This window comes from Molossus molossus, unplaced genomic scaffold, assembly GCF_014108415.1.
Source record: "Molossus molossus isolate mMolMol1 unplaced genomic scaffold, mMolMol1.p scaffold_m16_p_19, whole genome shotgun sequence".
Lineage (NCBI taxonomy): Eukaryota > Metazoa > Chordata > Mammalia > Chiroptera > Molossidae > Molossus > Molossus molossus.
In genome coordinates, this window is record NW_023425354.1 from 16,619,460 (window position 1) to 16,636,943 (window position 17,484).

At 56.1% G+C, this 17,484-nt stretch overlaps 1 protein-coding gene across 4 annotated transcripts in view; it reads right to left on the reverse strand.

The window, feature by feature from the left end:
• Nucleotides 1-17,484, reverse strand: part of BCAS3 (BCAS3 microtubule associated cell migration factor) — a 517,634-nt gene that overhangs the window by 7,312 nt on the left and 492,838 nt on the right. For all 4 annotated transcript variants that reach the window (XM_036268042.1, XM_036268041.1, XM_036268040.1 and 1 more), the window contains one exon: nt 12,977-13,144. In XM_036268042.1, the coding sequence (XP_036123935.1) occupies nt 12,977-13,144 (168 nt within the window). The remainder of the gene's footprint in view (nt 1-12,976; nt 13,145-17,484) is intronic.

Consider the following 17,484-nt stretch of genomic DNA (forward strand, 5'->3'; position numbering starts at 1 on the left):
GCAGGACCTGGCTCTGTGTGTGTGTGTGTGTGTGTGTGTGTGTGTGTGTGTGTGTGTTGGGGGCAGGAACAGAGCATCTGAGTTCCCGGCAGAGCAACCCACAGCACAGGTCAGTTCCTTCAGCCTTGGAACAGCTGATGGCAGCGACAACAGGTAGGGTGTCCGCGGGAGGGCACGCTGGCCTGGCTGGTCCCTCCTACAGCAGCTATGATGTGACACCCATCCCAGGCAGGAAAAGGACTCCGACCAGAAATGCTGCCACACCCCACTCCCAGGAAACCCTGGGCTCTCCCAAGTCTCGGCTTCAGAGAAGAAGCAGGATCACCCACCCCGACGACCTGGACCAGTACCCCTGCGCAGTGACCTTCTCAGTGCCACTTTATCAGTATGACTCCCAACCCTGACCAAGACAGAGTATGTCCTGTCACAACGCATTACACGTGGGCCGGCGGAGGCTGAGCAGGCCTGGCTCGCGTTTCCCTGGTTCTGAGGTATTTGATAAGTCTGGCCGAAGCCATGCTTAAGATCAGCCAGATGCAGGAGCAGCCCTGAGCCGACACTCCCTGTGGACGGCGAGAAGGGGGAGGACTGTGGCAGGAGGCAGAGGGGTCAGCGGAGCCCCGTCCCGCCGCAGATGTGCTGAGTGACCTGGGCGAGTCCCTTCACTTCGCATCTGCTTCCTCATCCGTCAGGCAGGGCAGGGCGCTCTGGCAGCCTCGCTGGGCGTGTGAGGCTCTCAGAGAACAGGACGAGGAGAGGCTTTACGAAGCAGAACACGCAGGGAACACGTGTCAAGACCACGATGGCAGCGGTGCGCCCTGGCTGGGGGATGGGCAGGCTGAGCCGCTGGAGAAGTGCTCCTGACCCAGGAGGGCCTACACGCCCTTCCCAGCCCAGGTCCTCGGCGCGGCGCCGGGGCAGAGCTGCAGCAGACGCCCGCTGGGGTAGTCGGGGCTGGGCAGCACGGCGCCGTCTTTGGGAACAGAAAATGCCCAGCCAGGTGCTGCGACCTGATCTTTGTGTGTGTGTCTGCACGTGGGGTGGGGGTGGGCGCGAGCGAGGGCCCCACAAACGTGCCCACTCGGCACGGCGATGGAGAGACAGGGCTTGGAAACGCTCCCGTGGAACCAGGTGTCTGGCAGCCGGCCTTGACCTGCCCATTTCCTAAGTCCAGCCTCGGAGCTCCACGACCCTGCCCAGCTCCCAGGTGGGCCCTCCCGAGCTGCCCTCCGGCTCCCAGGCAGCGCAGGGCTGCAGACCACAGGGGAGGCGCTGCTGCCCCACGGGCTAGAGCCACATCTGCTTCTCATTCAGACGTCCAAACGTAATTAAATTCCCCGCGACGCAGCGGAAGAGTTTGGTAAGATGTGGCTTTCCCCACTTTCCATCGAGGTTAGGAAATCCAAGTCGCTCACTCCGCCAGCCTCCCTGTCCTGCCCTGTCCTGCTCTGCAAGGGCCCTGGCCCTACCTGCTCCATGTTCCAGAGCTGGCAGGGCTGGGCCCACTGTGGGGCGCACAGAGTCCCCTCCCCCACTGTCCCACTTCCCCACCTGAGAGGGTTAATGGCTGAGGCTCCCGATGAGCAAGGTGGGCTGGGCGGGGCAGGGAGCCCCAGGCAGCAGCTGCTGTAACCAGGCTCTCCTGTGACACCAGTGTCCCCCCTCCACTGCCTGGGGTGAGGTGCTTAGGACACCCTGCCAAGATCCCCTCTGTCTCTCCTTGAAATAGGAAGCCCCTAGAGTTATAATTCTGGAGCCTCTGGCCCAGCTCTGCAGCTCCTGGGTGGGAAATGCAGCTTCCCACAGGCAGGCCAGGGTGAGGCAAACACCCGCCCCTCTGCCACCTCAGCCGACAGCCACCACCTCCCGCCCTCCCCCATGAATGCTGGAGGGATGGAGAAGGCCAAGGGCAGCATCTGAGCCCTCTCAGGACCCCTGGGACCGCAGTCTCACGGGATGGCGGGCACTTCGGGCCGGTCGGGCTCTGCACCATCTGAGGGGCAGCGGGCCCACGGTGCCGTGCTGGCGGGAGCTCCGCTCAGCAGAACGAGGCCTGTGCTCTGCTCCGCCTCCAGAACGTGCCCTAGACGGGCTGCTTTTTCCAGCTTCCATTCCCAACTGAGTATCTTGTTTACAGCTTCTTTTTACTTCGGGATTTACGACTTTCATAGTAATGGGTTCCATTCTACTTCCTCTACGCCTCTTTTTCTAATTACTGTAGTACAGGCTTTATGAGAGTTTCTTAATAAGCCAGGGTATTTCTCCTTAGAAACAAACTGTCCTGCGAGTTAATGACTTCTAGTGGGTGTGGATGCTACCCAGAGACAAACGGGGGCCAGGAGGGGAGAACCAAGGTGGGGGTAGGGAGAATCTTCTAGATTCAATAGAGCTGTGTGGGAGTCCCTTTAAGAATCGTGGCCAGCTCCCATGCCAGCTCCCCATGCTGCCCACCAGCATCCCTCCCACAGAACTAGGACCATGGTCAGGTGGCGTGCATGGCATTTCTGTGCCAAGACCGCTCGCCCGGGAGCAGGCCCACGCACAGAAGCTGGTGTGAACCAACCAACCCCAACGTCACCGACCTGACTCTCAGCGGGGATCATCTTATGTGTTTGGTTCGCAGTGGGAGACTTGAGCTTGGTCGTGGGTTTCATGTAATTTCTGGGCAGCATCAGTGCCAGGCCCTGCGTCGGGCACCTTCCCATCGGTAAACCAGGTTTTAAGGAAACGGACCCAGTTCTTGGTCCAGTTGTCCGAGGCCAAGCCTAGCCAAGGGAATGGCGGTGGGGCCCAGCCTGGGCCCTCGGACCCACACTCCACGGCGGCAGGGAAGCACAGGCCTCCACTAATGGCCGCGGTGCCGCCGTGCAGATGGGAACCGGGCGGGCGGCTGCCGGCTGAGCCTTTGTGCTCCGTCCACAGGCCGCTGCTGGTGCCGGGGCTCTATTCATTATTCAATTCAACTCGCTCAGAACAGCCTTTCCATTTGCTTCTCCGGGAGGAATAACAAATCTAGAAATGCAATTCCACTTTGGTGTATTAAGATATTGATTTGCCTGTCGCGTGGAAGTGCATTTGTTCTGTCAGCCCTCCCGTGGGTAGGAAGGGGTTAACCAAATGTTTATCACAAGGCTGGCTTCAGAGTTGAAAGTAATGTGATCAGTAATGAATTTTGTGTTACATTAGGTTGTATAAATGGACAGACAAGCGCAGACAACAAGTGGCCAGGAGTCGGGGCTAATCTAATGATGTAAAAATAGAGACAGCACCAATTATACTAGGGGCCAGCTCCAGGCTCCTGCAGGGACTGCAAATGAATAGGTACAAATCAAATTACTCACTAATAGACGCACTACAAGAGGGGCAGTCAATGGTAAATGCATTAGAGCCTAGTGACCTCTCTGCTCTGCACAGCAGAATCCGAAAATTTGACTTCCAGCTTAAAAGTGGGGGGCAGGGAGCGAGATTCTCAAAGAAACTCTTGTTGGGCCAAGGACAGCAACTACTCCCATCCCAAACCAGTCAGCCCCATTGCCAGAAGGTGTCTCCTGTCTGGGCTGACCTCTTGCCCTCACTCCAACGCCTCCTGAGGCCTGAGCACCAGGGGGTAGGGAGGGGACCTCTTGAGGGACAAAAAGAGCAGCCGGACAAAGCCTCGCACATGGGAAAACACAGGAAGTTACATACCAACACACTTCACAGCCATGTGCCTCTCAGGGGTGGTGGTTTTTACTGCTACATCAAGGGCTGTGTCTGTATCGGAAATAAAATATTCCTTTAAAGAGTATCATAACATGGACCTTTAAGAGAGCTGCAAGAGCCGAGATCAAAGGGAGGAGACATCAGAGTCTGGTTGGATCGCTGAGAGCTTTGCGGGGGGGTGTTCATGGTCTTCTCCATGGCACAGCATGGAGGGTCTCACATGTGTCTCGCTGGGTTACACTGGTATCATCCTTCCCTCTACTCCACCACCCCACACCTGCTGGCTGCGCAGGGCTGGGAACAGGGAAGGAGGTGGAGGTACAGCCAGCATCTTGGGTAGCCCCTCAGGTTTTCTTCCGACTCTTGGATGTAGAAACCAGGCCCGAAGTTCAAAGCCGCTTGGCAGTGTGGCCGGGCTGCTTAGGCAGGATCATGGAGACGTGCTCAAAGGCAGGAGCCGTCTGCTCATGTGCAGCTCTCACTGGCTCAGGGGATGAATAAAGTATGAAACCGAAGACTCTCCAAGCCTTCCAAGAACCCAGCCCATGCCCAGATGGAGGCGGAGCGCTGGTAGGCTTAGCTTCCCCCACCACCCCAAAGGCCTGCACCAGTCACACACATCAAAGTGGAGATGTCACGCCGGTCCTGGCCAACTGGAGCCTGGAGAGGATGGGAACATGCCAGTAAAATGAGCACAGGGGGCCCAGGATGGAAAAAGTCCCACACAAATGAAGCAACTGGATGTCGGTTCTCCCCACACTCAATTAAGCACATGGAGGGGTGGGTGGGATCACAAGCTATTGAGCTCCTCTAACTTAAACACGTGTGTGTGTGGGGGGGGGTGTCAGGGGAGGTCAGTGAAGTAAATGTAAAAATGTCTTATGCAGCCCTGGCTGGTTTTGCTCAGCGGTTAGAGCGTCGGCCTGCAGACCAGAGAGTCCCGGGTTCAGTTCCCGCTAAGGGCACGTAACTCGATTGCGGTTTGTCCCTGGCCCCTGTTGGGGTCGTGTGGGTGGCAACCAGTCAATGTGTCTCTCTCACATCGATGTTTCTCTCTTTTCTTCCCTCTCTCCCCCCTCCTCTATCTGAAGATAAATGCAAAAATGTCCTCAGGTGAGAATTAAAAAAAACCTAAAAAAAAAAAAATGTCTTATGCAGTGGGCCTGCAGGTCCGGGGGGCTGGGGGGGGGGTGCTGAAAGAAGTCAGCAAAGGTCAGAGGGCGGACAGCTGATTCGGCTGTGCTGACTTGGAAATGCTTCCTTCTGTTCAGTTTGACCAGACTGGCCTGGCTTGGTCTCCGTACAGCTTTCTCTCTGCTTCAAAGCCAAGGCTCTGGACTCCTCCAGGGTCAGAGGGCCGTTTCCAGCTTTCATTTTCTGTGTGTGTGTGTGTCTTTCCTGTTGCCAGCCGTCGCATCTAGGGGTGGTCCGCATACCTCGGGCCGTCCTCGGAGGAGTCAGGGCGAGGCGGGGGCAGAAATGAGCGATGGGTATTTAACCATCCATGACTGTGTTCAACTTTGTTCAGATCTCACACCTCAGAGGAAGGTCAGTGGTTAAAGGTGAATTTGCTGGCGGAGGGGGAAGAACAAAGAGAAATCCTCCCTTTTGTTAACTATTTACCTATGTTGATGTCTCCAGAGGAGGGCCCTTACCTGGGGGGCCCCCTGCCTCCCCCCCCTTCTGTTCAGGCCGACACACTTTCCACAGGAGTTCCCTCTTCTGTGTTGGGGCGACACCTGGAAAGGGGACTCTGAAGGGTCACCAATGAAGTCACACTGCCGCTTCCTCCTTGTTGACAAAAATCAGCAAGCTTTGGTTAAAGAGTTCAAAGTAGACTTTGGGCAACTACAAAATGTGCAGAAGAGAAGGAGAGAGAGAGAGAAACTACCTTGAATCAGTTTTGAGAACTGGCCAGAAAATAACAAGTGTGTCTTTTAAACACAGTAATTTCCCCAGTGCTCTGGCTGGCTTTCATTTACCTCTGAGGAGCCACAAAACCCCATCCAGTCATTCAACAAACATTAACTGGGGCTCAGCTTGGCCCTCATCCCAGAGCCGGGTGCTGGGCGGGGAGAAGGCTGGTGGTTGGAGGTAACAAAGATGAATCGGACTTGCCGAGGACTGGAGTGGGTTCGGAGAGACAGTATGGGCAGCACGGCCGAGGGAGGGGCGGAGGGACCACCAGAGCTGAGCCTTCCCCCAGTGGCACATAGAATGGAATCGGCCATTGCTAGCTAATGGAAAAGGCAATATTCGCTATTTGTCTGGGGCCAAGTGCCCAGAGGAGGTGGTGCGGAATCTTGGAGCAACAGAGAGGGCCTTCGGCTGCACGGTCAGAGGAAGCTTCACAGAGGAGCTGAGATTTGAGTTTGGTCTAAATAGGTGACTAAGCAGAGGGGGAGGCCACGGGTACTTTACCAGAGCCAGGTGAGCAGGCATGCGCTGGGGATGACTGGGACACTGTGACAGGTGGGGATGTCTGCATGAAGGGGTGGTGGAGAGACAGGAAGAGGGTTATTGCGGAAGGGGAAGTGGGAGCTCAGGCCGGAGGGAAGGAGAGAGGGCCTGTAAGAGACTTGAAATGTCGCAGCGAGGAGCCTGGCTGTAACGTGTGTCCTGGCCATCCGAGAGGAGGGAAATGGGACAATCGTCAGAGTATCCCCTCCAATTTGGAATGAAGGGTGGAAGTAACTAAGACAGCCTTCTGCCCAGGTGAGACTGATGGGCTCTTAAAGAGCTGGGAACTCGTCCTAGATACCTCAATGTAATCCCGCATCTTTCAGTTATGATGTGACTTCCGATCTTTCATCGTTTCTTCTTCGGACTTGGAGACAGGAGTGTCTGCCTGGCAGCGATGCTGTGAGCAGCGGACGCCCCTGTGGCCACCTGGGAGGAGGGGCCGTTACTCCGCAGCGGCGGGGAGTAGATGAGATGCCACACAAAGTGCTTAGCACGGTGGTATGGAGGCCAGGACATAATAGGTGCAGCCGGTAAACACTGACTGGATTTACTGGTTTCCCTGTCCCATGGTGTTAGAGAAGAAACTGAACCAAGAACGGGAAAGGAACCAGCCCAAGGTCACGGGCTTCCCCGTTTCCCGATGAGGACAGGAAAGAAAAACAGGACAAAACGTTCCTGTAGCAGCAGGAGCTGGGCGCTGGGGGCTGCCTTGCCTACCAGAGGCAGAGCAGCTAGAAGAGGCAATCCGACACGAACAGAGACACAGATAGCAACAGCGCCAGTGCCACCCCGTGCAGGGGCGCTGTGGGTGGCACTGGGCTGTCTGTCTGGGTGCTCCTGTGCCTCTGGGGCTCACTCTCCTCTGCCCACCCTCAGCCATCATGGCTGTAACTGGGGAGCTGGTGCATTTGTCTTCCAGTCCTGGAAAGAGCTGGACTGTGGGCAGGGGACCAATCTGGCTTTCTGCTCAGTCCGGCTCAGTGAGGGGGGCCCCAGCGGGCGGCCGGGGACAGGAGCCAGGGAGGGACCGACCCACAGTTCAGCACTGCTGCCTCCTCCAGGGCTTTGGTCTCTTGGAGAGTAGCAACCACCTCTTCTTCCTCAGATGTCCAGCCTAGTGTGGAGGGGGTCAGAGGTGCCTACAGATAGCCCGCCCGCCCGCTGCAACCAGACAGGATGTGCGGGCCCACCGAGCTCTCTGAACGCTCTCTGAAAAGGCCGCAGAAGATCCCAGGGCCCAGTTAAGTGAAGCAGAGACAAGGACCTAGGAGACTGGCTAAGCTGCTTGGGTGACAGTGTTTGCCTGAGAGCAGGGGCGTCTAACAGATAAGAGAATTACTGCGCTGATGCCTGCAATGTTGTCACCTGACCACCGGGCACCTTGCGACGTGAGGGGCTGAGAGAACCCCTACTGGAAGTGTAACCTTCGCAGGAACACATCCTAGCGCTCAGGAGCGGGCAAGCAGGTGCTCCAAGGCCCTTTGGAAGAGCTAGCCCTAGAGGCAGGATGGAGGGTGCACACACCGTCCACATCTGGCCAACCCCCATAATGACAGCTAACATTTATTGGGAGCTTAATTCCTACAGTCCTGCAAGGGAAGGTGTTATTAGCACGCGCGCGCACACACACACACACACACACACACACACACACAGTGCTTTTAGCTCATCTTCTGCGAAACACAGGCAATCAGCAGATATTTGTTAACTAACTTATTGAAATCTCGACCACTTAAAAACTGCGTATAACATTCCAAATGTGCCTTCACTGTTAAGAAGGAAAAAATGCACAGCCCTTTCAATAAGTAAAAGAAGTTTCCGAAAGAAAACTTCAGTGGAAGAGTCTCACAGCCTTTTCTGCCGAGGGAAACTCAGAGGATTTAGCGGAAGGAACCGGAGCTCTGGCTGCCCGACTGGAGAGGGCCATTCGTCCATGAGATGTGAATCAAGTTAGTGGGTTGTGACCGCGTTGCAAAAAAAAAAAAGAAAATAGAAAGTGCTAGAACGCATTGCTTATAATATTGTCTTGTGAACGTCTTACACATTTGGGTAAGGGAATAAGTGTGTTTCTGACAGAAGGCAAAGATTGAGCCCACAGATTGAGCCCCAAGAGGACCCGCTTCTGGACTAGAAGAGTCTGTTTGATAAAGAGACGGCAGGCAGGAGAGAGGACACCCCTTTTCTCTCTTTGGCGCTGCAATGGTAAAGGAGAATGAAACTTCCCAGGACTGCGGGAAGCCACAGTCACGGGGAAGAGACCGTCCCCCTTGACCTTGAGAAGTGACTTTGTGGGCTCTTAAAAGTCAACAGCAGCAGAAGGAGGCAGCCTGCCACAGAGATATGTCAGGGACACTTGGCCCAGCGGTCAGGACCTGGGACTCAGGCTCGGGGCTCTAGCTGCTGGGTATGGGCGAAAGCACACAAGAAACGCAAGGTCTGGCTAAACAGTGATGGGAAGAGTTAAAATCGAAAGAGAAAATGTACTTAATATGTATCCAGGTGTGTATTAAAATTGTTTCGGTATTAGGTTATATCTTTACCTAGACCCAAGACAACTGGAAAAAGTAAACGTTTTGCTTATTTTAAAAATTCTACTTTTCTAGAAAGGGCAATTTTGAAAGGAATGTCTGCTAAGCAGGAATTAGGTTATTTTGAGGGGGGTGATGGAGCGAGGAGGGGCTGTGGGGGGCGGCATTCCAGCCGGGGGGAAGTGTGTGCAGGGCCGGGCGCAGACAGCACGTGGGCTCGCAGACCCTCGGGGAGCCCGGCGAGGCTGGAGCCTGGGCAGAGAGGGGGCAGCAGCCGGCCACCATGGGCCTTGGGCACAATGAGATGGGGCGAACCAGGGAGAAGGACAGGGTTGAGGGGAGAGGAGGCCAGGAGGTGACTGTTCAGATGGTCCTGGAGATCAGGAGAGAAAGCCAACAGGGAGATTATCTGGACGAGGTCAGTTCGGAGACAGTATCCGAGGCTGCAGCAGCAGCGGAGGCAAGGCCCCGGGGACCGCGGGGTGTGGCTCACAGGCCAGCGCTGGTGTAGGGAGACTTCGCTGGGGTACGGGACTTTGTTGACAGTGTTGAGGTAAGCGTGTGAGTGGCCGCTGTGGTTGGGCGGCCTGGGGGCAGGGCCAGGAGGCAAAGGGAAGGCCAGGGACATGCAGGGTCTGAGTGCAGGACGTCAAGAGGTTGTTCAGATGACGGCCGCCACTTAGCCGCTTTCTGAGAGTGGGAGGCCAGACGGCGGGGTCAGAGATCTGAGAATGGGACCTTCAAAACCGCGTCCATGCAGAAGAGGAGAGACTGATTTCCAGAGGATGGAATAAGCCTATGTACCCACTAAATGAATAGCACATTACGTCATACTAGAGAATGAGCAGTCATATGAAAACATAAAATAAAAAATAGAAAACAAATGCGCAGAGGACCAGAGATCTGGGAATCTCAGAGTGAAAGCAGACGGCGAGCCCAGCAGCAGGCGGGGCTGGGACGGAGCCTGGCGGCTAGGGCGAATGCAGGCTCCTCCGTCCGTCCGTCCGTCCGTCCGTCCGTCCGTAGTTGCTGCACACCGCAGGGTGCCACACTGCTGTAGGCACTGGTTCTGCTGCAGAAGACGGGTGCAAACAGACCTGCAGAGGAGGGCAGAGGAGGGCCTGCCAGGCCTCACTGGAGAGCAGAGACTTTACATTTGTCGGGGCACCAATCCGAACAGCTTGTGATGGTTCTGCAGCACCCCAAGTGGAGGAGCGGAGTTAGACTGACCTCGATTTGGAATTTTGCTGAACGGGGACAACGGAAGCGTAAACAGGGGCCGGGGGTGCGACAATATCGGCAGGAAAGCAATCTAGCCGGTTACTTTGGGGCCCGGGCTGGGAAGTCGCACGTGATCCAATCAGACTGACTGGTCAGCAGCCACCATGGAGGCCAGAGCTCGCACCTCCTCCTCGGCTCACGGCGTCTGAAAACAGACCCCCTCACACGCCGAGGTGCACGGAGGTCTTGTGAAACACAGGCGCCCATTCCGTAGGGCTACCTGGGTCTGAGCGCCTGCAGTTGTGACCAGCAGCTGGGTCTGTGTGCTGCTGCTGGGTCACAGACCACTCCGAACAGGAAGGTCTGAAGGGGTTGGCCATTCTGTGGGGAGCTGAGCGGCACCGTGTCCGGCTTCCCAGCGGGGTGCTGGAGTAATTAATAAGTCGCTAAGCTGATGTCGCGTTCTCAGGAATTCTGCTAGATGGCTGACATCATGTTGATCGCCTGAAATTGGCCATAATGAGTCTTTACACTGCGGAAATCCCCAGATGCTACAAACCAGGGCTTTCCTGCTTCCCTTCGAGAGCTGGGTGTTAAACACTGACCAGCACGCCAGTAGCTGGACCTGTGCAACAGCGAGGCTTACACGAGGCTGCAGCGTAGGGCTCAGGAGAGCGCGCCCCTCTCCTACCTTGCTTACAGACCAGCAGGCCCGTGGCCACACGGAACACAGTGCCTCCTGGAAGACACGACAGGGACTGGCCATCTCTGGTGCCAACAGGCAAGCACTGGATGGCACCCTGACCTGTGAGCCACCCACAGAAGCAGGGTTGGGGGAAGAGAGAGAGAGAGGGAGAGAGAGGCTGATGGGCCGAGGGCGACTCGCTGGAGACGCTCACCCAGCGTCGCACTGTCCCCTGGCTCTCTGGGGACAGCAGGCGGCTCCGCGTGGGTGTGCTCGGCCGCCCTTTCAGGCCCGGGGCTGACCAGCAGGCCGATACCCTCTCTGCAGTTCTCAGCTGGGAAAAGCGACTCTCAGCAGGGGCAGAGGAAAGCAGGTTCACTTCCACAACATCGGCTCGACTTGCTGGCCTTGAACACGGGGGCAGAGGTTTTAAAAAGTAAGATACGCATTTCCTGTGGTCAAAGGAGACCGAGAATCCCTTTCGGTGACAGTTGGGGGAGGAACATGAAATCCCTCTGCTCAGAAAGGGCGTCTCCTATTTTCTGACCAGTGGGTCACGCAGTTTTAATTTCCTCCCTCTTTTTTTTTTTTAAATTTTATGAACCTGCTTAAGGCCACAGTCTCTCCTGAATCCCTCAGCTGTCTGGCACATGAACCACTGCCAGTTTTGCTCAGGTTACTAACTGTCTGTGCCAGGCTGAGGTCCCCGACCCTGACCGAAGGCACCTTCACGTCTGCTTGTGAGATGACGCTGAGCCGCTCCCAGCGGCTTTGGGGGACACTGACCCCTGGAAGGGCAGCTCCTGGGCAGTGAGGCCGGTGACCCCAGGCCCTGGCTTATGTGAGCTGGGGCTGGCCAGGGTCCCCGAGATTCGGGGGAAAGGCCGTGCTCTGAGCAAGGTTCAGAAAGGGAACCATGTTTCTGGCCTCGGACAGTTGCCAAGAAAAAGGGGGTCAAACCCCAGCAAACAGCAGAGCTGCTCCTCGTCTGGGGACCCAGGGGGGAGAACAGCACACGATGACCTGCCACCCACAGCTGGAGAGCTGGGGACAGAGCGACGGTGTGCAGGAGTCTGCCTGCACGGGGAGCGGGACGGGGTGTGGCCGCTTCCTTCCCTTCCAGGGGAGCAGGGGTGTGGAAGGAGGCTGGTCCTCCGACCGCCCTCTCCAGGGGCCCGAGAAGGCGTGTGGGTGTCTCGTGCACGGCCTCCCTCCCTCTCTGGCGTCCCGTCTGTCCTCTGCCGCTACCCTGCAAGCATGGCGGCAGGCACAAAGCTGGCACCGTGGGGAGAGAGATGAGTGCAATGTCTGTCCTCTTAGCGTAGAAACACAGGGACTAAATGGGGTAGGGGAGAAGAGAGGGAAAGCTGAACTGCTGAACCCCAATATCCAAAAGACCAGACGATCCGCCGGGAAGTGAGTCTGTGTGACAACGGCAGGCATCTCAAGCCCCAATGGTCTGGCTCTACATCTAGCCGGTCCTGATTCCTGCCCCAGGTGGTAAGCTCCCCTCTGCGGATCCTCTCTGCAGGCAGGCACGGGGCGCCGCACGGCCTGCCGCCTGGCTCTGCTCCACCCCGCATGTTCCCGCTGCCCTCAGGAAGCCGGGAAGGAGCCTGGGGCGCGGTGTTCCTCAGGCATGGAGGCTGGGCCAGAGCAGCCACTAGCGGCATGCATTTCGAGACTAAAGAGGAGCTTTGGAAAAAAGAGAGCAGGCGGTATTGTAACTGTGTAGAGATGGAGGTCTTTCCTAAGCGTGTGCTCTGCGTGTGTGTGCACGTGTGTGCGTGCATGTGTACACCTGCTTGCTGGGCAAGGCTCACCCATCACCTAAGGATGTCTTCTGATTGCTCTGTGGACGCGAGAAGCCGCCCAGGCCCCAGATGCTAGGCCCTCGCAGAGGCAAGACGAGGGCGAAAGGCAGCAGAAGAGAAAGCTGTCTGGCGGGCTCACACCATCCTTGCCTGCTCCATGTCGGTTCTCTCCCAAGTGACAGGCCCCAGCGATACTCGCAGTTCTTGGAGCCTCCCGCAGGACAGAAGCAGGTGTGTGACAGCTCAGTGCCTATGGCTGCTGAACACCTCAGAGACCCCGAGGAGGTCCCTTCCCCTGGAGAAGGTGTCCTGGGAGCCACTTACAGAATACAGCTGTGTTTATTACCTTTTTGTATGCGTAATTCCACCTAGGGGGGGTCAGTTCCACCGGGAACCCCCCTTCACACAGGGTTCCCATCACTAGAAGCTTCCACAGTGGACGGCAACCAGAGAGCTAACTAAAGCAGCAAATGGTCGGAACAAACAGACACCCTCTCCCGCCAGAGAAGCTGCACACCAGCAGGTGCAGCCGTGCCATGTTGGAGGCGCGATGCCACCGTTACCTGTTCCGGATCCCACCACGTCCCGGCTGGGCGACTCGGCCATGGCGTCGGCGAGCCGCTCCCGCAGGCCCTCCTCGGTGTGCTCCACGGAGGACATGTGCCGCAGCCCGAAGCCCTCAGGCCAGCTCCCGCACACCTCCAGCAGGGTCACGCTCCGGTCGAAGGTACCTGCAGCACACGGGGACATGGGACACTGAGTGCACGCTGCCAGGGCCGTTCATTTTGTCCACCCAGCACCAACTGTCCGCCCCGCCCAGGGGCCACTTTCGCTCCTCTAAAGACGGACAAAGGCGCGAACACTACAAAACACAATGTGGGCCTTGCTCGGGTGGCTCAGTTGGTTATTGTGGGTTCGATTCCTGGTCAGAGCACATGAATACATAAATAAGTGGAACAATAAATTGATGTCTCTTCTTTCTCTCTCTCTCTCCATCTCTCTCTCTCCCCGTCTGTCTCTGTCTCTCCAGGAAATGATCTCTGTGTTGTTGGGAGTGTTTTTTCAACAGTTTTCTGAGCAGTGACAGGGTCCCTCTGAAGTCTTCAGGGGCTGCTTCAGGAACTAGGTCAAAGGCAGGGAACCTCCTTCCCAGTTTAAACCAAAACACCTCTACTTTTCTCTGTTTGATACAACAGGGCTTTGCCTTAAAACTCATTTAAAACAGGGGTTATAAAGCTTAAACTTAAAACATTTTTTTTTCTCCCTAAACCACTATATCCTATAACCCATACCACACCTCCTCATTTTACATTTGGACTTCAGAGAAGGTATGGCCCCAAATCCAACGGCATGTTTGTGGCCGACTTGGTTTAAGAACTCAGATCTCTGTTATTACAATGTAATAATTATGCACGGTGCCAGGTGGGTACTGGAAATATCAGAGGGAACGCTGTGGAAAGTATAGATTGTGTAAGCACTACACTGTACAGCTGAAACTAATACAAAATAATATTGAACGCAAACTGTAACTGAAAAAAAATAAAAGGACTCCAGTCTCTGATGCTCGGTGCAGAACTCACTCGGCTTCACCGCTGAGCATCCCAGCCGCCCAAGGGCCTGTGCACAACCGGGGCCCCATTGGTGGTGGTGGTGGGGGGGTGCCAGCAAGAGTCGGGTGGCAGCATCTCCAGCAAAGACCGTCCCCTAATCTGAAGCTGTTCCCAAATTCCAAAACATACACGGGGCTCTGCGGAATGCCAAGGTTAGATTTTACATGCGAGCTCACTTAGAAGTCTCCGTTTAAACTATTCTGCTTTATTATACAGCAAGTCTTCTGTGAAAGCTTATTTCATCCACTCTCTCTGGGAAGGAGATTACAGTCGTGCTCTGTTGCTTGAAGCACATACCATTTCCCCAGCGATTAGGTAACCGAATCCACTGCATTTATTGGGCTTGGTTCCTGCCAGCACCAGGACGAGGGGGAAAAAATGCAAATGCCAATGCTTCCCCGAGTTAAAAGTACACGCAACACACACTCTTTATCAGGCCTTGCTTCTGCTCTTTGATCAGCCGTCAGAAACTATCTTCCCCGGGCCGCGAGGGCTGGGCAGCATCGGCGCACACTCTCGGCCAATGACAGGTGGTAATAGAGAGGGTGCGAGCCCCGGCCCCGGCAGGCGGCCCTGCCTCTGATAATGGCCGAAGCACCGAGGTGATAACCGTTAGTAAACACTCCGACAGCCAGTGACTCCATACATCAGCAAAGAGGGCCAGATAATCCCGAGCTCTCCAACCAGACAAAGGCCCTCGGCCAGCCTGCGGGGATTTATATGTGTGGCAGGGGTCACCACTGGCTCCTGAATGTCATCAGCCAAGTTGGGCTTTGATTTATCTCTTGCCTAATTGTAGGGTAGATTCCTGGTGCTGGGAGTGAGCTGCCGGGGATCCGCCCCTCGGGGGGACACAGAAGTGGGGAGGTGCCCTGTGTCACCGTCTCCCTCCATCAAGCAGGGTCAGGCGACGGGGTGGGGTGAGGCGACGGGCTGGGGTGCCCTGTGCTGGAGTCACACGTTGGCAGTGCCGAGCCCAGAACCAACACTCAGCAACAACCCAGAGGTGCCCCGTCCCCAGGGACACTCAGGGATGGACGACATACGTTTTGGCTTCAATGACCCACTCACTAAGTGAGGTTAGGCAAGTCCCTCTACCTCCGTTCTCCATCTCCGAAGTAGAACCAGTAACTCTCTGCCTTGTCTCCAAGGAGGGAGGAGATTCAGCCCGGTTTCTGCCGGCGTCTGCGCTCTCCACCGCTGCTCTTGGTCGACAAGTTCAAGATCTACTGCATCATTGTTTCTCTGAAGGGTCTGCCTGGGCACCTACGCCCAGGGATTTCCACACGAGGGGATGACAATGAAACGTGGGCGCTCCTCCCCTTGGTACAGTCGGGCCCCAGCTTTCTTACGGACAGAGGTGTCTCGGAGCCCGGGGCAGGGAAGGGAACGGCCTTTCTTTCCCTCAGTTCACAAGAGCAGGGCGTCTGCTCCGAGAAAGGTGCCCGGTCAGCGCTGGTGCCCACTGCGCTAGCAGGTCAGGGCAGGTGAGCGGACAGCAGGGCCCAGAGGAACGCGGGAGCCCAATCACTAGGCCGACAGAAGAAATCCAGCAAGATGTTACAGCAAGAAGGTTCAGGTGAGAGGGTGGGCCCTGCTCCATGACCGGTGGTGAAGGCCAGTGGAGTCTGCAGTCATTGTAAGGGACAAAGCAACGGTCTGGAGGAAGAAATCATGTTAAGAGACAGAGCCACGCAGGAGAGAAGAATCACGCGCTAGTGGAAACAGGCCTGGACTTAAATACAGGCGCGAACACATACAGTGATACCTCGGTTCTCGAACATAATTCGTTCCAGGAGGACGGTCGAGAACCAAATTGTTCGAGAATCGAAGCAATGAAACCCAATAGGAAATAATGGAAACTGGATTAATTCGTTCCAAGCCCCAGAAAATGCCTATTTACTGGCCTAATTTGTATATAATATGTAGAAAAACATAAGTCTCAACAAGAAATAAAAGTGTACAGTATGTCTAAGGGTTAAATTCAGTGTAAAGCGTGACTCTCTCCACAAAGCGTGACTCTCTCTCTGCACTCACACTGTGACGCAAGCAAGGCGCGCTGGGCCGAATGAACGCCATTCGGCTCAACTCGGCTCATCTCGGAAGTTCGAGTTCCAAATATTTGTTCGGATTCCAAGACAAAAGTTTCTCGAATCTCCTGGTCGAATACCGATTTGGTCGAAATCCGAGGCGTTCGAGAACCGAGGTATCACTGTATTCACTGCGTGGCTCTGGGCGGGCTGTTTACCCCTGAGCCTCTAGTTCCTCACCCGGGAGCCCTGTGGCTGCTGTGCGGATGCATCAGGTGGGTGGGAAGGCACCCGGCGCGCGGTGGGGGCCCTGCCGGCAGGCACTGTCCCCGTCACAGTGATCCTGCGAGTACTGCAGGTGCCCCCGCAGTTCCCGAAGCTCAGTGATGACACACGGGCTCCGGTCTGGAGTAGGGGATCTGGGACCAGGCTCCCCATCCTGAGCCCGGAGCAAGTTCCCCAGCTCTGCCTCCCTCTGGCACCTGCAGGGAACCGTCAGACGGGGACTCGCCTCGACTCTCCCAGCTTGTTCTGAGAACTCTTGTCACCTTCAGGCAGAGCCGGTGAACACCTCCCCCTCCCAGCCAGCCCACGCTCCCTGGGGGATCACAGTTTATGGATGAGTCGTGCTGTCATTGGGTGGCACACAGGAGAAAAACATTGATAGATCTGTTCTCTCTAAGCACGGGCACTGATAGGAGGTTGTGGGTAAGGGGTTGGGGATACAAAAATGTCCCACAAAGGAGCATTCGATTGTTTCTACCATCCCAAGAAGTCACAGAGGGGTTACAATCAGTGGTCCCCACAGAGCTCTGCAGGGCCCCCTTCCCGACTCGCCGTCCACCCTGGCCAGTGCCCCGAGGACAGCCGAGGAGCTCCTGGAGCCGCCCCGTCCCGGGGAGCAGGGCTGCAGGTGTGTGTCTGCGGCGGCTGGGGTGAAAGAGGCCAAGCCCCTGGAGGGTGAGGTCACCTCTGGGCTCTTAGGCAACTGCGCATCTTGTCAGTGTTGTCGGCACAGCTGTCACTCACCCGGCCAGCCCAGAGACGCCCCATCAGATGGGCTGGCCCTCTGAGTCCCCCGTCTCACCCGGCCAGCCCAGAGACGCCCCATCAGATGGGCTGGCCCTCTGAGTCCCATTACGGGGGAAAGGGTCAGTTTCAAGGGGAGAAGACACTTAGCGCGTGCTGTTTGCAAAGCGCAAAATCTGCGTACTTATAAACAAAGATCTTCGGTTGAAGCTGTGCTCTGCGATTTACAAAGCCCTCTCACGTTTATTATTTCAGTTAACTCGCACATTCATCAAATATTGATTAGTGTCCACTGTGATCCGAGTCAAGCACTGTACAGGGGTATGGGAATACGAAGGAAGGCACACACACACAGAAAAGCAAAGAGCATAGTTACAGTCCTCCACGAACTCTGGGACGCTG